The 24,577-nt window shown below is 39.4% G+C and overlaps 1 protein-coding gene across 1 annotated transcript in view; it reads left to right on the top strand.

The window, feature by feature from the left end:
* Positions 1-24,577, top strand: part of Dnah7 (dynein axonemal heavy chain 7) — a 201,071-nt gene that overhangs the window by 92,386 nt on the left and 84,108 nt on the right. The window contains exons 29-39 of the mRNA XM_051190199.1: positions 532-708; positions 1,978-2,109; positions 3,572-3,796; positions 5,853-6,050; positions 7,312-7,467; positions 8,644-8,812; positions 10,234-10,360; positions 11,546-11,765; positions 16,725-17,597; positions 19,590-19,819; positions 23,881-24,211. Of these exons, the coding sequence (XP_051046156.1) occupies positions 532-708; positions 1,978-2,109; positions 3,572-3,796; positions 5,853-6,050; positions 7,312-7,467; positions 8,644-8,812; positions 10,234-10,360; positions 11,546-11,765; positions 16,725-17,597; positions 19,590-19,819; positions 23,881-24,211 (2,838 nt within the window). The remainder of the gene's footprint in view (positions 1-531; positions 709-1,977; positions 2,110-3,571; positions 3,797-5,852; positions 6,051-7,311; positions 7,468-8,643; positions 8,813-10,233; positions 10,361-11,545; positions 11,766-16,724; positions 17,598-19,589; positions 19,820-23,880; positions 24,212-24,577) is intronic.

The raw sequence follows: 24,577 nt of genomic DNA, 5'->3' as shown, positions 1-24,577 counted from the left end.
ATCATGAAGTTGTATAAAATTAAGTCTTCGCCCCCTAAGAGGTTTATAAGAAACAGATGTCCCAAGTCATCTTAACGCCCAGCAGGAAGCCGGGTCTTGTGCACAGGACTCCCTGCCTAATGTCACATGATAGTGTCCCAGTGATCAGCAGCAGTAGGTTTTCTATCATCATGGGGAATCTGATGATCAACAAGAGGCTTCTTAGAGATGCTTGCTGAAGTCAGTCCATTGTGTCAGGTGCTGCATGTGCCCAAACATGATTAATGGTAAGGCTAGCAAAGGAATTAATGATCTTTGTTCTGGAGATACACAAAACAGAAAAGCATCTATGACTGTGTGCCTAGGATCAGGTGTATGTCATGGGACCCCCAACCTCCTCCAGTTTATGATCACCCGTCTCCCTGGGAAAATGTCCCTAAATCAACCTCAAGTGATGGCTGCCCCTTACCTGTCCTGTGAGCAGACTGATGTTGTTCAGGTAACGGAACTTCTTAAGCATATTTTGACGTTAAGTGATGCATGTCCTCCCAGGTTTCCCGGTGTGGCATGATTTACATGGAGCCCCACATGCTGGGTTGGAGACCGTTGATGGTGTCTTGGATAAACACTTTACCACAGTCAGTCAGTGTCATTCAGAAGGAGTTCATAGAAGGCTTATTTGACAGAATGGTCCCTGTTTCTGTTGAATTCATTAGAAGGCATACGAAGGTAAGGGAAAACTGGAACTTTAAGGTTTAAAAAAAAATGGAAAACTTGAATTAAATATATTAATTTCAATGTGGTTTTTAAAGCTAATGAATAAAATACTTTTCAGCAGGTTTGACTGGGACTGTTTTCCATTTTGATCTTTTTTCTTTGTTTTATTTTCTTTGACACTAATCTTCACTGGAACCCACTTGGGCCGGGAGCCCAGGTTGCCCTGTAACATGCAGTCTGGCTGCCTCTGCCTCCCAAGTGCTTTGATTGCCATATGCCAACACTCCTTGCTAAAACCTTAGCTCATACTGAAATAAAAAAGCTTGAGTTCATACAATTATTCTGTTTTGTTTGTTTGTTTGTTTGTTGATTTTCAAGACAGGGTTTCTCTGTAATGTTTTAGATCCTGTCCTGGAACTAGCTCTGTAGACCAGGCTGAACTCAAGCTCACAGAGATCCACCTGTCTCTGCCTCCCGAGTGCTGGGACTAAAGGCATGCACTACCAACGCCTGGCTTCATACAATTATTCTCAAAAAATATACAAAGTGCAGCATCTTAGAAAGTGAGACAGTGCTATTGGGGCAATTATTCTCTCTTAAAAACAAACCTGAATGACTTGCCTAGCCCTGTGGATAACAATATCCAAGATGTTAGCTCTTATTTCTGGTGAGCAGTTGTATATTACATTCCCTTGTCTATGTGTGTATTTGTTTTACCAAATTTTCCAAAACAAGCAACCCCTTGCTAGAAGAATAGTAAAGGAAATAGGGGCAATTTAGCAAGCACATGTATGAAGAGTTAAGTTTGCTGTAGCTATAGCTATGGATTATAAATAGATATTTAAGTAGGGTCTATTTATTAAGCATTTCACATAGATAAATTGTCATTTCTTCTGATTTTTTTCCATAGTTTGATTTATAAGGTTAATAAGGAATGCCTTTGATTAAGACAAATACATGCTAGGGATTTTTTTAACTTGAGAATTTGCTCAGAGGTTTTGGAAAGGTTTGTTCCACCAGCTGTTGAGATGGCTAAAGGTACCTGCTGTGCAAACCTGACCACTTGAGTTCTAGTCCCAGGGGTCACATAAAAGGACTGTGTATTACTGAAGTGTGACAGTAACTCTAGGCAAGGAATGAATATGCAACTGGGAACCACAAGAGTACCTTTTGGTAGGTTCTATGCCTGGTAGGATCAAACTGGCACTATAATAACATGGGCTGCAGGCATGGTAGTCCTTGGCTGCATTTGTTTATAAACTTCTCCTTCTGATTTTTCAGGAGCTCTCTCCTACTTCAGATACCAACTTGGTCCGCTCCTTAATGAATCTCATAGACTGTTTCATGGATGACTTTGCTGATGAAAACAAACAGAAAGAAAGAAGTGATCGAGAAACTTTCTCTCTGCTTGAGGTAAGGTGGCTCATTGTTCTTAGTGTATTGCAGTAGAAAAATGCATCTCCTGCTTTTGCCAAAGCTCTTAAATCAATGAGACCCACTTTGCTCCTAAAATTGGATGGAGGGAAGTTATGGAATCCTATGAGGGAGGAAGAGGCCGAGTCCTCTAATGCAGAGGCCTGTTAGAAACTTCTGCAATGGTAGATATGCTGTACCATGAGTTTAAGTGAAGGTCTGCCACTGAAACCCCAGGTTCTAACCAGCCTCAGTTTCTGTCACAAACCATCTCTTCCCCCAACTGTGATTTATAGTTTTTGCACTTTGATTTTCATCATTTTTGTATGAGAGCAAATTTATATTTTGGGGAGGGGGTTGTGTGAAAGCACATAAATATATTTGAAGTTGAGGGAAATAGAAAAATAGACAATCCATAAATAACTAAATATTTAACCAATTATTCATTTATTTTTCAGTAATGGAGACTGAATTCAGGACCTCATGCATGCTGGGCTAGTGATCTACCATTGAACTATATCTTAAGACTGTAGATTTCAAAATAGTGACATGGGGTTGGGGAGATGGCACAGTGGTTAAGAGCGCTTGCTGCTCTGGCATGAGACCAGAGTTCAGTTCCCAGCACTCAATTCAGGCAGCTCAAAAAAGCTGCTCGCCGGAGCCACTGTTGGTGCCTGTGCTCATGTACACATATCCCACATAGGCACACATATTTACATTCAATTTAAAAATAATATAAAGCCTTAAAAAGCAGCAGTGTAGGTATCAATAGACCTTGGATAGTTTCAGATCAAAATGCCAATATTACAATAATGAAGTTCTTGCCGCTCATATTTTATGAAAAAGTAAGTTACCTTTAAGTTTAGGGACAAGTATTTTCCTGAAACAGTTTTCACATAGACTAGATGTTAGGTGAATAGGATTAAAGGCAGAAGCTTTCTCAGCATGGTTGTGGTTGTTAATTTTAGCATTTAAACAGAAACTTGACTGTTAAAGCAGGCAGACTCTTGCTGGATGCTTGTAGTATAACAAACCTAGTTCATACAATAATGCTGAGATAGTATTTCAAGTAAAATAGTAGAAAGCAGTTTTGTTTAAATCCAACACATCTGCATTAAATTGAAATGGAAGCATGTCTCGGTTCTTTGCCATCAAAGTTAACTAAAAAGCTTCTGTGAAGATCAAGCTCTAGCATGTGTTTAAAAACACATTTGCAAAATTACCCTTGCAATATTTGCCTTAGCTTGAAGGGTATGCTTCCAATTGCTTTACTTTCAAGATTTCATAAAACATAATTTGTGGGGAAATTAATTTTTCTAGAATCCTTAGATGACCTGCTAGTACCTGATAGCTCATGAATTTTTTCTCAGAGATGTCAATCTAGCTGATGTGATTTAAAGCCACGAGGGTAGACTGAAGCATCTCTTTAATTGCACTCTATCTTCTCATCTCTCCAATGCAGGGCATTTTTCTGTTTTCATTGATCTGGTCTATTGGAGCTTCTTGTACAGCTGATGATCGTTTGAAATTCAGTAAGATTCTCAAAGAGCTAATGGAAGGTCCCATTTCAGATCTAACCCGAAATAAGTTTAAATTACAGAGTGGTACCGAACAAACATCCTCTAAGACACTAACAGTGCCATTTCCTGAGAAGGGAACAATTTATGATTATCAGTTTGTTCCAGAGGTGAGTTCATAAGGGACACAAGTAACTGCCAGCCTGGCAGTTTCTGCTGAGACCTAGCATGTCCTTCAGAGTTCACATGGACAGTGTGAAATAGAGGAAGGCACGCCAGCTCTGCAGCCAGACACCCTGAGTTTCAGTTCTAGAGACGTTCTTCTTGAATAGTCTCGGACAAGGAAGTTTTTTTTTGAATTTTGTTTCCTCAGTGATAAAATGTCCTGATAACAATAGGCCAATTTTACCTATTAAAGACAATTATACATTATGATACCTAGACCAGCACCATGAACGTGCTATTCAAAGCCATCTCTTAAAGATCCATGTGTCTGTTAGTACACTGCAGGCAGAGTCCTGCAGAAATGTACCTATGCACAGTTCCTGATGGACTGGACTATGAGACTTGAGTTCTGATCATTGGTTTTGTTGTAACTCCACGAAAATTGTACCCAGAACACACTTTAAAACTTTAGGAGGAACAGATACTTCAAGCTTATATAAACTTAGTAGAACTGGGAGCATGCTGTGTTATCACTGGGCAGTTTCTACTTTTTTTTTTTTTTTTTTTTTTTTTTTCTTAACAAAGAGAAGACTTTGCACATCACTGGTGTTTCTTTGCTAAAATTGTTTTCTGGGGTCTTCCTCAATCTAGTAAGATGCTTTTTGAATCTTTAGTCTTTCACTTTTATAAATACTACTTTAGTGAAAATTCTTACACTATGAGTCATAGTATACATAGCTGATTATTTCCTTGAGATAAATTTTAAGGCGTTTCTAATTTTTATAGACCTTGAGCTGGACTGTCAACCTCATGCTACAAGGAATCCTTGTTCATCCTGCCCAACACATATTTGCTAATTTCTTTTTAAACTATTCATAACCCTGGAATTTCTAGAGTCAGGGAAGTTAGGGCAGTATGACGCTTCCTGTGGAGGGAGTTGGGACACAGAGCTCACAAGTGGTTCCTCTAAAACTGTGGTCTCTAAATGACTATAGTCTTCCAGATTACTGATTCTTAATTCCTCTTTTCCTCTATGAGGCCAAAGATACATGTTTGGACAGATTATCAAGATCAGGAAAAGGAACTCTTTTTCTCACCAGTATTATAGAAATCCATGCTATAATTTTTAGACTGGATGTGAGTTCAGTGCTCTCAAAGTGTCTTTACTAAATGTATAACTGGTTACATAAAAATGAATAAAATACAGCTTTAGAAGAGCATCATGCTATAGTCTAAGCTCAGGGAGTATGATGCAAAGGCCAAATGGATGAGACATCTGTCGTCTAGTACAGCCACCAGCGAGGACTAGCTGTGGGTATTTGGCAATGTCAAGGAAAGTTGGGCCTGCATCTGATGCATTCTGAATCACTTGGAGTTTCTTTGTAATTTGTATTAAGGATGGGTAAGGCAGTATATTTTTCTGGAGAAAAAACAATTTTGAAACTTTATTATGAAAATCAAATTATATAATTCACAAATGAATTTTATGCAAATAGGCAGCATAATATTAATTCACAATAATCACAAATTGAGAAATCTCACTACATTGCAATGCAGTGAGAATGTAGTTAATACTGCTTAGTTTTACACACACACACACACACACACACACATTAATGATTTTAAATTGTATTTATAAATGTTCATAAAATAAATACTGTCTGAGATAAGCATAAATATTCAGTGGTGAAGTTAACTTTTAGGGAAATTATAGCCTGTCTTTGTCCACATATTAATTGATTCACCAAATTTTATCAGTGTGAATTAGAGAATCCAATATTGATCAGCTGTAGTTTTAGAACATCTGGAATGTCTGAGCATTGCCTTCTCAGTTCTATTCACACAAAATTCTAGTCTCTCCTCAATTTTCATATAAAATTTAACTTCAGCCAAAGAAGGTAAGTGTTCTAAAGAATAAAACAAATGTGTAGAGGTCAGATTTAATTAATTGCTTTGTGTGCACATACCAGATTTAACTGGCCTTGATCTTTCCTACAACTGCACAGAAGTTCAGAGCCCACTTTGTAACTTTGACTGTTTTTGGCTGTTTGTTGTAAACAGGGCTTGGGACGATGGGATCAGTGGATAAAGAAATTAGCAGACACTCCCCCAATCCCCAAGGATGTACAGTTTAATGAGATCATTGTGCCAACTCTAGATACAATTCGTTACTCTGCACTAATGAACTTACTGACCACTCATCAGAAGCCTTCGATATTCGTCGGACCAACAGGAACTGGGAAGAGTGTTTATATCATTGTGAGTAATGTAGTAATGTAGAAATGTAAATGCATCTGTTAAAGCACACATAGTGTCCTAAGAATTACAGTGTTTAAGGTTGGCTTAATTTAAAAATGTGTTCAACTATTTTGTTGTTTAAATTCCAAGGAAATTGGGAGTAATTGTCTTTTATTTTAGAAAACTCAGGTAAAATATACCTTTAAAAAAAGGGAAATCTTAGCTCTCTATGTTAGATGAGAGTGTTTTATGTCACTAAATCACTGTCCCATTCACTTCGATATTTTAATAACTTATTTAGGACAAGAATTATGTCTGGTAAACACTGTTTTAGTAATTAGAACTGATGGTTACTTTTGTGAATTATTTTACATCTCATGGTTACTTTGTAATAAGAGAATGAACTTTGCACTGCGATGCTTAAACTGTCCTAGCTGTTAGTTATGGTTGTGTTAGCCGCCATGATAGGTGCAGCCCAAATCCCAGCTGCCCTGCACAGCTGGGAGAGGGGACGGAAGGTGCTATTGCCAAACTGTCTTCCTTCTCTGGTTCCCAGTTATCCCACAGTCCTCCAGCTTTTGGCAATGTTTGTTTCTGGTTCTTCATTTATTTTAAATTGAACCCTATACCTATTCTGAAATGTATGTGGGTAAATGCTAGTTGTCCTAGTATTATTCATTTTCTAAGGAAGAGTCTGAGGAACACATGGCCTTTTGCCATTTATATCTCTATCAAATTCAACCCAGGCAATGGATTGTACTGGTAGGGAAAATATTACTTTTCATAAAATTTTATCTACCTATTATCTGTCCCTGTCACACATATTGATGAGAGACCACAATACTATCATTTGCCTTCCAGCAAATTCTGTTTGAAATGCAGTGAAGTAAGCTTAACTTACAGAACGATAACTGGACATGAACATGCAAAGGCAGCTGCATATCTAATAGAACCCTGGCCCTATTCAGAGACAAAAGGGGGCTGAATTCTTGTCCTTCATTAAGGCTGGAGGCCACTTTCCTAACCTCTCAGGCCCTGCTACTTCCTGAGAAGAAGTAGTGTGTGGTTGTGAAAATCAGAGAAGATACGTACATGCCAGGCACCTGGGCAGGTACAGGTACCCTGTTGGCATAGTAACTTGTTTCTCCATATTCATTCCTCCTTTTGCATTGTTCTGACTTGTCAGGTTAAAGTCAAGTTTGTCAACAATGATGCTTAGTGTTTGTTCTGAAATGCCAAACATATTTCAGCTGTGGCTCACTCTCTTATTTCCTGTTAATAGAATTTCCTTTTAAATCAACTCAATAAAGATATCTACAAACCTCTGATAGTTAACTTCTCAGCTCAAACGACAGCAGCTCAAACTCAGAACATTATCATGTCGAAACTGGACAAAAGAAGAAAAGGAGTTTTTGGCCCTCCTTTAGGCAAGAGAATGGTAATGGCTTTCTTTTTCCATGTTTATTTTATCATTAGTATAATACTGGACCCATTCAAGTCTACTGCTACAATCAGAACAAGGAAAACTAATATACTAATTCCATTGCCATCTTTGGTTTATTTTTTTAAATGATTTATTTGTGTGTATGGGGGGTAGGTAAGAAGACAACTTTTAGAAATGGTTGTCTCCTTCAACCATGCATTCTGGAATTGAACTCAAGACACTAGGCTTGACTGTAGGCACCCTTGCCCTTGAGATATCTCTACCTTACTGCCTCTTTTCTTTTAAATGAATTTTTGATTTAAATTTTCCTAGCCTGGGGATATAGCATGACTAGCAGAGTACTTAGCTAGCACACGCTGAGTCATGAGTTGTATAGCAGACCTTTGGTGGCAAAAGCCTATGATACAAACTCTCAGAAGATGAGAGAAATTCAAGGTCATTGTTGGATACATATTGAGTTCAAAGTCAGCCTGGAATATACAAGACACAGTCTAAAAAAGAAAAGAAAAACCAATTTCCTAAAATAAGTCATATTTGTTTTTAAAATTTCCTATAACTGGTGACATTTGTATAATACTGAACATTTTGGTGTTATTTTTAACTGCCTGCCTTTTGAACTGAAAACAAAATATTGATATGAAAAATTAGATTGTAATTTGTGTACTAACATTCTTAACATATTTAATGCTTCTTTTTCTTTAAGAACTCTTCTGTGTTTCTCTGAGAATTCCATTCTCAACTGAACCTTGATCATGCAAAGATTGTGTGTTCAATTAACATCCACACTTTCTTTCGCTATTTAATAAGTCAGAGTGTTTCACAGGGAAAGAACTATTTTGACAGGCAAATGACTGAAGAGGATTTATAAACTTTAAACCACCAACCTATAAATATTAGTAATGAGAAGGTCTCCTTACATCTACATAAGCCAAAAGTTTTTCTTTTTATTTATTTATTTATTTATTTATTTATTTATTTATTTATTTATTCTGGCAACATAGCATCTCACTATGTAGCCCTGGTTGACCTAGAACTCATTATGTAGACCAGGCAGCCTTCAATTTTAGAGATCTCCTGCCTCTGCCTCCAAGTGCAGAAATTGTAGGCATGTGCCACCATAGGGCCTTCAGTGCTCACATTTTCTGATGTTTCTTCTCTTTTCTCTCTTAGGTTGTCTTTGTAGATGATGTCAATATGCCTGCTCGGGAGGTCTATGGGGCTCAGCCTCCCATCGAGTTGCTCAGACAGTGGTTAGATCACTGGAATTGGTATGACCTCAAAGATTGCTCTGTGATTAAACTAGTAGACATCCAGATCATGTGTGCTATGGGCCCTCCAGGTATGCATCCTAAAAGAGAGAACCACTTATATCTAAAGAAATGACTGGAGAAAGGACCATCTAATCGAACAATACTGAGTGTTTGGGGAATGTCTTTTCATTTTGTTTCAATGGAGATCTAATGGAATGTACCACTGTAGTTCATTTCATAAAATGGGTGCTCCTGATTGGAACATTGGCTGACCAATTCTTTCAAACCCTGCAGTATTTCCTGGGACTTGACTCCCCATCTCCTGCCCTTATATTCTGAGAACCCAGATAGGCACCCCTCGGCCAGCTGGCATCTATCCCTGTGTCATTATTCTTGAATGCATCAGAGATAATCATTCTTCCACATTAATGCACACCCCTTCTCACTAGTGTCTGGATTTAAAGTTTGCTAAGAGGAATTAAAATAGCGAGAACCCAGAGAAATGAACTCTTCAGTTCCTTGATATTTTCAAAGAGAAGTTTGTAAACTAAGCTAGTACTGGTATGCCGAAAGTGGCTTGATTCTACTCACTGGAGCCTTTCACTGTTTTCCTTCTGCCTTCAGTCAATCGGCATTCCATCCAAACTAGAATTTCTTCTCTGAATATTCTGCTTCGGAGACAGTATTTATGCACAATATATGCTAAAATTATTATGTGCTCTCAAAAATTACTTCTTTACTGAAGCGTATATGAGAAAACCCCTTTTAAAAGTAACTATTATCTGTGTATTTTGTCAGTCTTTAGGGCTGGACCCAGAGCCTGGAGCACATCAAGCCTGTGCCCTTCCTTCCCTTAAGCTCTGACCTCAGCCCTATATACTTTAAATATGGTACAGTTCTGTGAAACGAATGTTGAATGCTAAGTCACTTATAGCAGTCTTGTGTTTGAAAATGTAGACATTATTCTCTGGAAGTAAGACACTCTTCAGATTACTAAAATACAAAGTAACCAGCCAAGTGGCTGCATGCACTTATACACTGGCCTTAGAAGAAGTTGATCAAGGTGAGAAGGAGGAATTGGGATAAAAAACAAATAGACAACAACAACAACAACAACAACAAGTTGAATTTACTCAAGTCATTCAATAAGAAAAACATCACCTTGAGTTTGAGTGAAAATAGTTTTGATATTAGAGTCTCACCAAACAGTTAATTACTTTAAATTCTTTTTGTGTGACATGAATTTATCACCTAACTTACTTTAAATTGCCAAATAGTGAAGACAATACTTTGCTATTATTATAGCAATAGTATTAAGAATTATCCTTTCTAGAGCTAGAGTGTGGTGACTTGTACCTTTAGTCCCAGCACTCAGGACGTAGAGGCAGATGGATCTCTGTGAATTTGAGGCTAGCCTGGTCTACAAAAGGAGTTCAGGACAGCCAGGACCACACAGAGAAACCCTGTGTCCAAAAACAAAAAACAAAGAATTATGCTTTCTAATCCTTAGGTGGTGGCCGCAATCCAATAACTCCTCGATATATGAGACATTTTAATATCATTACTATCAATGAGTTTAGTGATAAGTCCATGTTCACAATCTTCTCCAGAATCCTGACCTGGCATCTAAGGACCTGGTAGGTAATTTAAGATTACTGGGCTTCTCTTTTTCATTAAGAAATGCATCAAACGAGTCATATTTATTTCATGTTCTTGTGACAGCATCCCTAGACAGAGAAAGGTATCAGGAGATGTCACTCTCCTCCATTCTTCCCCTGCCCTAGTGTGAGAGTATAGCACAAAGTAGCCACTCCATTCTGCTGTGTGGTTGTCTTGAGTTTTCATAACTGAGTACAATTAAGGCTGGAGAGACGTGTCCAGTTGATGTTGTAACTTTGATATACTCTGGTGGAAACCTTGCTTTGACAGGGCTGTGTTTCCTTGCCTACATTACAGACTAGAGACTTGAACCTATGCCCTGGAGAAATGTTCCCCAGCTCTAGGGAATCAATTCTAATCCAGAAGATGAGTGGTCATCAGGGAGCCAATTGTGCGGAGCTGTCAGCTATTATGACTCCCTGATGCCTATTCTTGGGAAATTGTTATTTCTTGCCCAACCCAATGATGATGGAGCAGACACCTGGCTTTTTGTTAAGCTACAAGTTGAATGCAGTCAATCTTTTAAATGAATAATCTCCCTCTGGATTTTATCATACCCTAATCATATATTTTGCCTCATTTTTTTTCTTTGTAATTTTTATTCTCTTTTTTTTTCTCTGAAAACTCTCCTCTTTCTTTATGGATCCTATTTATATAAAATTGAGAATACCAAAGAGTCAAAGAGCTAGGGAGGATTTGGCTTTGCTTATGGTGGCTTTTGTCTGGTTCTTAGGCTTTTGTGCATGGTTGAAAGCCACTAAGCCTCTGATCCTGCTGAATTCACAGGTTTTCTTTGGACATATCATCAAATATTGAATGGAAAGCCTCTTGAAAGTAAATAAAGGTGTGTTGGAGAGATGGCTCAGCAGTTAAGAGCACTAACTGCTCTTCCAGAGGTCCAGGGTTCATTTCCCAGCACCTACATGGGGGCTCACAACCATCTGTGGGATCTGATGCCCTCTTCTGATATAAAGGCATACATGAAGATAGAGTACTCATATATCAAATAAATACCTTTTAAAAAAGTAAATAAAAGTCTAGTGTAATTAGAAGTGGGAATTTTATAAGCCAAATTGACTCAATCACAGTTGAAAATGTTACACTAATCATATCAAGTGTTACTATGCTTGCTAACTTTTTTCTTACATTTTTTTCCCCCTAAGTTATAAGTTTCCAGATGATTTTCTGGATTTGACCACACAAATTGTGAATGGTACAATGACCCTGTACAAAGACGCCATGAAGAATCTCTTGCCTACCCCGGCTAAGTCTCACTACTTGTTCAACCTACGAGATTTCTCCCGAGTCATTCAAGGTGTCTGTTTGTCAAGACCAGAAACAGCAGAGAACAAAGAAGCCATTAAACGCCTGTGGGTTCATGAGGTAAAACTTTATTATAAAAATGTGATTGCAAAAGAGCAGGAATTCTATGGCAGTGGCTGAGTAAAAAGGGACACTTAGTGATGTTGTTGAAGTTCATTTTGTATTTGGCATTCTGTAGGCCATGGTCAAGGTAAACTTTAAAGTATTTAGTACCTGAAATTTTAAAGTATTTAACGTCTAATCTTCCATTTTGACTCATAGGATATCTTGAAGTATGAATTCATTTCAGCCTTTAAGCATCATAATCCTCCTTAGTTTTTGTTTTTGTGATGGGGTTTTAAAGCAATGCTGTTATCAATTTACATCATTTGTAGCTGCCCCCAAAGAAAGCGAAACTATGAAGCAAAGCAGCACTGGGATTCCTGGTTTGAGGGCATAGAAGCAGGCTCTAAGTTCCCTTGGCCATAGGGTAAGGATTTCCTGTTCCTTCTTCTTATCAATGTTCCTTTTCTTCTAAAAGCTTGGTTGATGGAGGGAAGAGCAAAATCATCAAAGTAACACACGGAAAATCATAGTTTGGTATTTTACATGGTCACAGAGACTGTGGAGAGGTGGAGAGAAAATACCTAACCTGCCTCATTTTCCATATTTGGATAATATAGAGGTTAGGTTTTACTAAAGTAGCTAAGAAACCTAGCAATTGGGATATGCTGCTTTACTAAATTGGTGTGCTACAGTCAGTAAAATTTAAAAGATACTAACAAACCATTTTCTCAGGGCACTTCCGATAAAATATTTGGATTCCTAAATCTTTACAAATGCAAATCTGAATCTGAGTGGCCATCCACCACACTTGGAAGTTATGGCCACAGCAAGGCTAAAGTTGTTTGGAAAGTATGACCTGGCAATCCCATATCTGGGGATGGGGACAGAGGCTCCAAGTTTATTGAGCAAATGAGCCACAGAAATATGCTGGGAGTTAGAGAGGGGGCCAGGGAAGTTGCTTGACAGTCATTGAAATAGCGTGTCTCCTGTTAGAACATGACCTGTCTGTTAAAGCCAGTGGTCACTTCTAAAAGTGCAGCTCCTGCACCCTGAAGAGGTGAGACCATGCCTCCCTGCAGCTGTACCTGGGACAGAGAGTAAAACTGTGTGGTGACTTGAACGTTCTCAGTGGATGGTACCTGACTTTTCTGTGCTCTTTGTCACAAGCACTGTGCTGTACTAAGTCCTGTGATGCGAAAGTTCCCTCCAGTCCCTCGGGTTTATAAATATCTGACTTTCATCTGTTCCTGGGGTTTGCTCGGGAAGTGCTCTGAAGGCTGCTGTCTAAGGAGGAGGTTCCTCTCTACTTCACCTCCCCTTCAGCCACCTCAAGAAGCTGCTATCCAGGTTTCAAAGGGAAGTCCCTCCTTCTCTGTGGCATCATTTGTTTAGATATCCAACTATTGTATTGCTTTGTCTAATGCTGTTCCTCCCACCTGGGGGGCCTGAGCATGGCTTTGAGTTCCCTTTCCCCCAATAAACCACACTTCTAAAGTGAATTATACATCAGTATCCTGTCTCAGCCTGCCATTGCAGCTTTTGTCATTATCTTTTTATGACTTATATATAATACCTTTTTGGCATGGGTGGAATACTTTAACCAAGAACTTTTAGACTGATTGGCTTATCAGTAACAAGCATTTTATTTCAACAGTTCTAGAGAGACTAATATGTTCTGAATCTGGAAAGGCAGATGGAGTGTCTGTGGAGAGCATGTTTCCTTGTTTATAGACAATACTCTCCTCCTGTGTTGTCATGGTTGGGAACTCTCTGGTCTCTCTATATAACATTAATGTACTTATGAGTACGCTGCCCCATAACCTAATGACCACCTCCAGAGCCCCGTCCACCAATACCATTATCATCTTGGAGAGCGGATTTCAACACAGAAATTTTGCAATTAAGATTTAGAGCAAGGTAGCATTTCATCATGAGCCAATCTTACTTGAGGAGGCATCTAGAGTTTTCCATTTCAGGAGCCTTGCCCTTTATCATTCTTCTTTCTACAGTAGTTTCTTCCCATTATATGCAAGGCTTGTGGTCATTACTTAGCAATATCCTTATTATACAAGCCACCCAACCCCACAGATTCACTAACCATTAACTCCATTTCTTTTTTGGAAAACACCTGACACATCTTAGATTTTTTGTTTGCTTGGTGTTGTCTTTGGTATTGTATTAGCTTTTACTTATCAACCCCTTTCCCTAGTCCCTGGCATACAATAAGTGTTCAGTAACTACTGATGAATGAGTACATAAAGGGAGGAGGCAGACAAATGGATACTGCATAACAGACTTTATCATTTGGGGTTAAAAGTGCCATTGCTTCCTTCCAGCTATTGAGTAGTTTATAGATGCTGTTGTGCATGTGTGACAAAACCAGTTTTTAGCCTTCTTCACATTCTTTCAGATTATTGAACATTAACAATCACTAATAGTTCTTTGGACGTTTAGCAAGGCTCAACACAAACTGGTAATTTTAATGATTATTTTATGTTCTTATACATGCACGTTTATATGTGTAAGTACAGAATTTTAGTCTGGTGGTCCACAGTGGCTGGTTTGGGTACCTTAATCCCTTTCCCTGAGGGTGTCTGGAGGGCTTTTCTGACTGACATGGAACCATTGGAACCAAAGGTGTCCCTGCCTTTGGTGAGATCTGGCCTCAGTGAGGTCTCCACTGATCATGCTGTTTAATACTACAGCCCAAACACTCCAGTTCACTCCCACCCTAGCAGTTCAGACTTCCCCCTTTATCTAATACTTGCCATCTCCCAGCCTGCTGGCAAGTTTGTTTCTTATGCTTATTGTCCGTCTCCCTCAGCACACTAACTCCACTAGGAAGATTGCCTTTTTTTCTTTGATTGTTTATCTTCAAGTACCAAGAACAATATTTGACACATTGTTCTCATCCTTTAAAAAAATATGGGAAGTATTGAACTCAATACTCTAATTTGTGCTTTATTTCTGTTTACTCAAAAAAAAGTTTCCTTCAGGGCTTAATATATGTTGAAGACTATAGTGGGTGCCCTTTTCCTTTCAAGGTATTGTTGGAAAGGACCTAATATAATTTCATAAAATGGTTTTGGAGAAAACCAGTTTCCTCTCTTTCCCTTTGGCTTCTCTATGGTGTTTCCAAACTTTAGTGAGGATATTACAGGTATCCTACAAAAACAAAGAACACAACAGCCCCAAGGAGAAAAAGAGATGAATGAGTTGAGTTTCACCAAAATTAAAATTTCTCATGCTGCAAAGGAAACTACCAAGAAAGTGAAAAGACAATAGGTAGGCTGAAGACAGTTTGTCAGATGCATTTTGATGAGTGTGAAGTGTCTACAATACATCAGAAAGTATTACAACTGAGTTCACCATAAAACCCATCACTTGCGTATGCTCCTTTTCAAAAGCATGCCCTCAAAGAGAGTTAGCAAGAGAGTTAGCGGGAGAAAGGGGTGGGGCAGGCAAGCAAGAAAGCATGCTAGCAAAGCACCTGCTGCCTGTAGAAAGATCTCCTGCTCTGTCAGACTAGGGACCCTTTTGACATCATTTAGCAGTAATTGTCTTCTTCAAGGCCCAGTCTCCAAATGTGTAGGCATGTAATTCAGTCCAAAATGAACTATAACCACAGGACAGTGATATCAGCATGAAGTAATAATTGTTGAAGACAGAAAACTTGCTTATTTATTGTAGCTCCTAATCATATGCCTGTAAGATTTATTTTAATACATTGTTTCTGGAATAGATTCCCCCAGAAATGTTTAGCTGTCTACCACATGTCTAAAGTAACTATACTAATCCAAGACAATTTTCTAAAAAATAATGTACTTAAAAACACAACAAATAACGTTTGCTTATAACCTTAAAAAAATGTTATCTGTCTAGGAAAAAAGAAGTGCCTTGAGAGGGGAGGTAACAAACCCTGGTTTCTGGTGACCATGTCCTGTGATCTGAGCAGTGAGCTGCAATATTCACTTGACTTCTCAAGGCTCATCAGTTCCTTTGCATATACTCAGTCCATCAGTCTTTGCAAATTACTTTCTAAATTCATCTGCTTATTTTGACATAATATAATCATTGTTATTATTTCCAGCATGTCTAGGTTCCCATGGTTGCACACATGGCCATCAGCATTCAGGCAAAATGCCTAGTTATTCAGGGCCTTACATAATCTTGTGTTTTTCTGTAGTGATTTATAGCTGTTGCAAAGACAAGTTTCCTAGGTAAGGGGGTAAAGGCTACAGATACCTTGAGAATAAGGTTTCTGTTTTTTTTTTTTTTTTTTTTTTTTTTTGTTGTTTTGTTTTTGTTTTTTTGCTTTTTGAGATAGGGTTTAGGGTTTCTCTGTAACTTTAGAGCCTGCCTTGGAACTCATTCTCTAGGCCAGGCTGGTCTCAAACTCAACAGAGATCTGATTGCTTCTACATCCTGAGTTCTGGGATTAAAGGTGTGTCTTGCCACCTCCTGGCTGGGACACATGTTTATTGATTGCTATTAGAGATTATACTGGTTTAGTAAATTAGTGGTTGTAGGTTCTCCTGCAATATAACCATGACTTCATAGCCCTGAGGAATTAGCTAGATTTCAAGTACCAGGCATGATTTTCCTCTTGTTAAATAGGTCTTAAGTACAGTATGAGAGCTACTGGTTTCTCCCAAGGTATGCCCCCCCCCCACTGCACTTGTAGGGTTATCGTGCCCTGCTGTCCACTGATATGACTCATAGACATCATGCCTGGGTACAAATCACTTTTCATTTATTATCACTGAAGGTAACTATAGTATCAAATAAACATAATTAAAATCAATACTTAAACTTGATTATGTAGTCTTGAGTATTTACAAATGCTTTTGATAAAACTTGTGGATATTTTATGACAGTATTTTGTATTATCTATTTTGTGTTTTATAATTTATACAGGTTAAATAAGCAAACTTAGAAAATATTATTCTTAAAGCCACTTTTAAAATTATGCAGGTCCTCAGAGTATATTATGATCGCCTTCTGGATAATGCTGACAGAAGCTGGCTTATTAACTACATACAAGAAATTCTGAAAAATTACATGCAGGAAGATTTCCATGACCTATTTAAAAACCTGGATTTTGATAACGATGGCGTTGTGGAAGAAGATGATTTAAGAAGTTTAATGTTTTGTGACTTCCATGATCCTAAGAGGGAAGATACCTGCTACAGGGAGATCGCAGATGTGGAACTCCTTCGGATGATCGTAGAAAGCCATCTAGAGGAATATAACAACATGAGCAAAAAGCCCATGAACCTGGTCTTATTCCGGTTTGCCGTAGAACACATCAGCAGGATTTCTCGCATCTTGAAGCAGCCGAGAAGCCACGCTCTCCTCGTGGGCGTTGGAGGGAGTGGAAGGCAGTCGGTCACCAGACTGGCTGCACACATGGCTGACTTTTCAGTTTTCCAGGTAGAAATCTCCAAGGGCTATGGCAGCAACGAGTGGCGCGAAGATTTAAAAGTGATCTTGAGGAAGTGTGCAGAGGGTGACATGCAGGGGGTCTTTTTGTTCACGGACACACAGATTAAAAGAGAGTCGTTCCTAGAAGACATCAACAACCTGCTAAACGCGGGGGAGGTTCCAAATCTCTTCGCTTTAGATGAGAAGCAAGAGATATGTGAAAAGATGCGTCAGCTGGATCGCCAACGGGACAAAACCAAACAAACAGATGGGAGCCCCATAGCCCTTTTCAACATGTTTATTGATCGCTGCCGCAACCAACTGCATGTGGTCCTGGCCATGAGCCCCATCGGAGATGCGTTTAGGATCCGTCTCAGGAAATTCCCTGCTCTTGTCAACTGCTGTACCATTGACTGGTTTCAGGTATTTCCATGTGAAATCGAGAATCCTAGACATGTTGAATCTCCATCATCATGAAATATTTTACAGGTTCCTCCCCAAAATGCAAAATCTTTAATTTTGTCATAATATGTCACATGCAGCTGTAGGAACATAAAATATTACAGGGTTTCATTCATAAATCTCAATGTCGTTATTACAGAAAATGTTAGGATTAACCTGTCCTTATAGCAGGATCCCGATAGGAAACAGTATACGCGTGGTGCTGGCTGAAAAGAGATTGGCAGATGACTGGTCACAGAACTGTGGGTAGGGGGGAGCCAAGAGGGCATGGTGGGACAATACATGTAGAGCAGAGGCACACACACACCTTCAGGCTTATTCCACCCTCTGCCCTATTCACTAAACCCAACAAAAAGAAAAACACCATGGGGAATATTGTAGTGATGTTCTGTCTCGGAAATCAGGGAGCTGAGCACACATGGCCAGAGGAGCTATGACAGTGACGGGGGGAAATCAGCAGTGTGTGAAAACATGGAGGGTCCCTCCTCCCCCCTCTACATTTCCTTCACAGAGCAGACTCTGAAGGTATAGCATGTGGGTGGCTGAAGTGCTGTGTGCAGATCTAACACAACCAATTATGGTGCTGGAAATTTGCACAGACTCTGTACCTCTATCAACACATAATTTATTCCAGGCTGGTGCCCGTGTCCTTTGTCTCTCTCGCTTTGTACCAGACAACACTGTAACAAACAGGGATGAAGCAGTACACACAGGGGGCAAAGGTTTTCTTACAACCTGTAAGAGGAAAAAACTGACCAAAACCAAGACCTTGGCAGAGTAAAAAAAAGGACAGATAGACAGGACAGGAAGGCAGGAAGGACAGGGCAGGCATGGTTGAAGTCAGAAGGGTAATAAGGGCTGTAGATGGAGTTTTCCTATCCTGCACTCACTCTGGAATAAACACACTGAGGCTTACATTAATTGTAAATGCTCGGCCAATAGCTCAGGCCTATTACTAACTCTCATATTTTAAATTAACCATATTCCTTATTTACTCTGTGCCACGTGGAGGTGTCTTTATTAATGTGGCAAGTTCCTCTCTTGCTCCCTCTGTGTCTGGGTAGTGACTCCAGACTCCGGGCTTCTTCCTCCCAGCGTCCCCTTTGTCTGGCTCTCCTGCCTAACCTTATTCTGTTTAGCTACTGCCCAGTCAGCTTCATTATTAAACCAATCACAGCAACACCTGTTCACACAGTGCAAAGGAATATTCTATAGCAAAGGGCCAAATTAGATGGAGAATTGCAAGTTGGTTTGGATCTTATCACATGTGCACAGGATTGTACTTGGAAGTATGATATGGGTGTGGTTTGCATTTTGAAAAGATATTTTGCATCTTTATGGAGACTGAAGACAGGGAGGGTCACACTGGAACATACTGGCTAATGATAACAAAAGCTTGAGTTAAGACAAAGTAAAGAGTTTAGAAGTCATTTTAGAGGACGAGGAAGAGAAACAGACAAACACTAGTTCCATGTATTGATTCTGGCATATTGGTGACTGATGGGTGTTTACTGGGCTGAGGGAGAATACAGCTCTACTGGGGAGGAAGGAATCCCGGTGCAGGCTTGTTGAGTTGGAGGTGTCATTGAGCTATCCAAAGGACACCGAAGAAGTCATCATTTATGTGACTGTTGTTTAGGGGAAAGTATAATAACTGTGAGGAGGGTTAAATGAAGTAATACATATCATGCATAGAAAAGCACACATTGAGTTCAGAACCTCCCCTTTGTCCTGTCAACACTCAGTAACACTTTTTCTAATCCCAGAGCAAACTGGAGAGCTGCTATCTGCACTAGCCAACACCACTGTGCCCTATGCAGACAAGGGTTGGAAGGAAGCTCTTCATGAATCTGTCTTTCCCACTCCATGCCTCAAACGATTTCTCTTTATCTCTAATCCACAGGACATATTAGTGCCCTTGCTAAACTGCTAAAATATTCATTTTAAATTTAGTCGTGGCCAGAAGATGCTTTGGAAGCAGTTGCTTCACGGTTCCTGGAAGATATTGAAATGTCAGAGGAAATCCGAGAAGGCTGTATTGACATGTGTAAAAGTTTCCATACCTCTACTATCAACTTATCAATGTCCTTCCATAATGAACTTCAAAGATATAATTATGTGACTCCAACCTCTTACCTGGAATTGATCTATACTTTCAAACTGCTGCTAGAAAAGAAAAGAAAGTAAGGATGAAAGTTTCTGCTTTTAAGTAAGCTATGGAAGTTTAAAATGTTTGTCCAAAAAAGATAGCAATGTTGGGACCACATGCTTTACCTATAAATTCACTGTTTTGTTAAAACTTTGAGGTTCGGTCCTTAAAGAGTCAGGGTAGGAAGCAGGACTTATCCTTAAATGTAATTATGTTGCTTAGCTCACCATAAATTTATCATTTCATTTACTGTAAGAATGAAGGTGGGACTGGGTAGGTGGCGGTATGAAGGTCTGAATTTCAACCCGTAGAATCTGAGGAGAGAAACAGAAGCTGGGTGTGGTAGGCACACATTTATAATACGGATCCTGAAAGATGGAGACAGGCCAATCCCTGAGACTAGTGTGCTAGCTAGCTTAGCCAAGGTGGATGGCTCTTGAGGAATGATAATGATACCCTAAGTTGACCACTGGCTACAAAACACCGATATACACGTATGCCCTCAAGAACAACCGTCCCCCACATGTAGAAGAATGAAGGTGTGTCCTTTAAGGGCAGTGGGTAAATCCCTAGGATTCCTTGATAATGATGTTGAGTAATGGCCATAAGGAGTGATTTTCCTCCCTTTTTGTTAGGGATAAGATGATGCATAAGCCTTGTCTTTGGGGTCTGCGCAAACACAATCCCAGAGTGAGATTCCATTTATAGAGCCAGCTTTTCCCCTCTACTAACCTTCTATTTGAAGATGTCAATTTAAAGTACAAGAGGCATATGCTGCAGCCAGCACCAACATGAGTTTTCAGAGAGATTGATCTCAAACTTCATTTGGTTATAAAAATTAATACTTGAAATACACATTCTAAATTTTAAAATGTATCAACATCAAGATTGGAAGTTAGAAGTTTAGGAAATTTTAGTGATCTATCCTACAGTGAGAGCCAATATGAGATTTCAAAAAAGTTGGTCCTAGACTTTCCTTGCTTCTAAAAATTAGTACACTTGGGCTGTCCTGGTCATTGCAGCCCACACCCTAGAGAGTCTTACCATTAGTAAAGTTTCCATCTAATGAAATATACAATCCCTGCCCAAAGCTGCTACATGACTTGACAGGATTTTACTTTATTTGGCTTTCAAGATTCTTTACCTCATAATGGGACCTTACAGGTTCTTTTTGATTTACCTATACTGGAGGACCATTGTTCTCAGAGATTAAATTTTGGGTATCATCTTAAACAAGGCTCTTATTTGTATACTCGCAGTACTTAAGGTTATCCTAACTGAAAGCAAGATTAAACTAACAAGATATAAACTTTTGGGAAGGTTAAAAAGCCATTGTTTTCTGGGCATTTCAAATACTATTACTGCCCTTTCATGTTTTTATCTTTTACCCTATTCCCTTCATAATTTCCTGCAAGCTAATTAAAATATAATTGTATCATTTCTCCCTTCCCATTCTTCCTTCTTCTAACTCTTCCCATGCTCCCTCTTTTCACTGATAGCCTTTTGAAATTATTGTCACACACACACATGCACCATGCACGCACACATGCACACAAATACATATAAATATACCCGACTGAGTCCATTTTTGTTGTTTGTGTGTGTGGTTTCAGGGCTCCCTCACAGCAGAGCAGTCACTAGTTGCCTGTAGTTCTCTGCCTTGGGCAGGACCCTGTGAGATTTTCCCCTTCTGTGTTAGTCTTTCTGTTGATACTGTTGCTCATGTCTTGGTTTATAGAGCCCTTTCTTTCTTTCTTTCTTTCTTTCTTTCTTTCTTTCTTCCTTCCTTCCTTCCTTCCTTCCTTCCTTTCTTTCTTTTCCTTCTTTCTTTAATTTTCAATTGTAAAAGTAATTTATTTTTTTATTTACATTTGAAACAAGGTTGTTTTACATGTTAATCCCAGTTCCCTCACTCTTCCATCTTCCCCTATCACTCCAACTGAACCCCAGCCCATCCCCATTGTGCTCCCCAGGGAGGGTGAGGCCTTCCTTGGGGAGTCTTCAAGTCTGTCTTATCATTTGGAGCAGGGCCTAGGTCCTCTCGTCCATGTGTCTAGGCTGAGAGAGTATCCCCCTATATGGAATGGGCTCCCAAAGTTCATTCCTATACTAGGGATAAGTACCGATCACTACTAGAGGCCCCATAGACTGCCCAGTCCTCCTAACTAACACCCACATTCAGGGGGTCTGGGTCAGTCCTATGCTTGTTTCCCAGCTATCAGACTGGGATGCATGAGCTCCCCCTTGATCAGGTCAGCTGTCTCTGGGGGTTTCTCAAGTCGAGTCTTGACCCCTTTGCTCATCACTCCTCCCTCTCTCTAACTGGATTCCAGGAGTTCAGCTAGTGTTTAGTTGTGGGTATGTAGCACTTTCTAAGAGGTGATCGCCAGAAGACTTCCTGGTCCTTGGGCTTCTATAATCTTTCTGCCATCATTTTTTTCTGATGTTCCTTGAGCCAAGGCAGGAACTGTGCTGCAGATGCATATGTCCTTGGGGCTAGGCTCTCTACCATCCACTGATCTTTGTGTCATGTCCACCTGTGGTTTTTTTGGAACCATCTCCATTTGCTGCCGAGAGAAGTCTCTTTGATGAGGGCTGAGAGCTAGACTTTCAAAAGTTCTTGCAAATTAAAATTTGTAAGTTCTCTTTTAATTACTAGAATTCTTACCTTGTGTTTGTGCTTCATTGCAAAGATTAAATTCCAGATCTTTCAATAGCTAGTTAGAACCTAGAAACAAGTCATTATATTTATTGCCTGCCAAAAAGTCGATACTTAAAGTTAGCATTGTCTCCTGGGATGAGTGCTATTATTGTCTTAGCTGACAGGAACAAAACCTTCCTAGGGCTTGCTCGCCAGGTGGTGGTGGAGCTGCCTGACTCACAGCCCTGGACTGTAGGTAGGTCTGGCTCCTCCATCCCATTTTTGTCAAATGTTTTGCTTTTTCTGAAGGAATTCAATACATGATAAAAATGTGCATTTCTGATTTTTGTCTGCATTCTCTATGACAGCCTTTCCAGTGGTTGTTTTTGTTTTCCCTTTTTGGGGTTACTTTGTATATCTCAAGCTGTCTTCCTACCCCAGCAATTTTCTTGAAGATTTTTGAAATATGTCACCTCTAAATATATATCATACTTAAAAATGAATTGTTAAAGATGAGAACACTTTTCTCATAACATACATGAACATGGGTGTTTTAAAGTATTAATATAGTAAAGTTTAAATGGCTTAAATTATTTCTAATCATTTATTATTCCTTTAAGATCACTTTGCACAAAAACAGTTGAGTTTTAGTATCAGTCTCACTTGTCCCTTTTGTCTTAATAGAAAAAAAAAATTCCTATTTCAAGATGTAATACATTTTTAAATTTAAATACAGGTCTCACTGTGTACCCTAGGCTAATATAGCCCAGCCTGGCTATATTAGCTAAGCTCAACTTTCCCAGCTACTAGGAAGATATAATATATTTTACATATATTTTAATCTTTGACAATATTCAAAGTGATGTATTTGGGGCATTGAAGTCTTTTTGAAGTAAATGATTATTAACAACTCCAGGGGCTGAAGAATTGGCTCAGTGACTGCTCTTCCAGAGAACACGGGTTCAAATCCCAGCACCCACACAGTGGCTAACAACTGTCTATAACTTCAAGATCTGACATCCTCACAAAACACTGATGTACATAAAATAATAAAAATAAAAAATAAATTAATTAAAAATAAACAGACCCCTCCCCTCCATAAAACTACAGATTTGTTGGAAGCAATTCACCAGGTGACTAATGTTGGAGGTATAGAGTTCATTTTGGTATAGAATGCCTTTTGCCTTGTACTTTGGAGTTTTTATTATATACCCAGAGGCATTGGAAATACAAAAAGGACTAAGGTACAGTGTTTTGTCATAACAGTGCAAAATCCAGCATTGCTGTGTTCATATTTTTTGTTTTTTGTTTTTTCCATAATCAGCCAATACTTGTGAAAGACTTTGAGAACCTTTAGTTCCTTTAAAAGGGTTGAAAAACTCAAGAGAGCTTGAGATGTCCCTTGTGGTAGACAGATGCCGGCCTCTCACCTCAGTCCATCTGCTTGTTTTCAGTGAAGTGATGAAAATGAAAAGAAGATACGAAGTGGGTTTGGACAAGCTGGATTCAGCCTCATCTCAGGTAGCCACCATGCAGACTGAGCTGGAGGCGCTGCATCCTCAGCTAAAGGTTGCAAGCCGAGAGGTAGACGAGATGATGGTGATCATTGAGAGGGAGTCCATGGAGGTTGCCAAAACTGAAAAGATCGTGAAAGCTGATGAAATAGTAGCAAATGATCAAGCCATGGCCGCCAAGGCCATTAAGGATGAGTGTGATGCTGATTTGGCTGGGGCCCTACCCATCCTGGAGTCTGCACTGACCGCCCTGGACACCCTGACCGCGCAGGTGAGAGCTCTCCCGATGCTGAGGATCTGCCACTGGGGACCACAGTTTAGTTTCTCTCAAATTATCATCCCAATGTAAGGGACAACTTTAAGCTGGAGAGAGGATTTCCTAGTTATCTGAAAAAGAAGTACATTTTTCATGACTGAGTCACCTTTGAAAAGGAACAGAGCTGCCAGTTGCCACTACTACTGCTTCGTTTTAAAGGTTTACTATTGCTACTTAAGGTTTATTTATTTGATCATATCCACCCCTCTCTCCTCCCTTCCCAGACTCATCCCCTGTCCCCATCATGGCAGCTATTTCTGGAGCTCTGTACCACTCCCCACTGTAAGTTCCCAGGGCCATTTTTCTATTGCTTTAACTGTT

This window comes from Phodopus roborovskii, unplaced genomic scaffold (genome assembly GCF_943737965.1).
Source record: "Phodopus roborovskii unplaced genomic scaffold, PHOROB, whole genome shotgun sequence".
In the NCBI taxonomy this organism is placed as follows: domain Eukaryota; kingdom Metazoa; phylum Chordata; class Mammalia; order Rodentia; family Cricetidae; genus Phodopus; species Phodopus roborovskii.
Note: the sequence above shows the minus strand (reverse complement) of the source record. Positions and strands in the feature narration are given on the sequence as shown.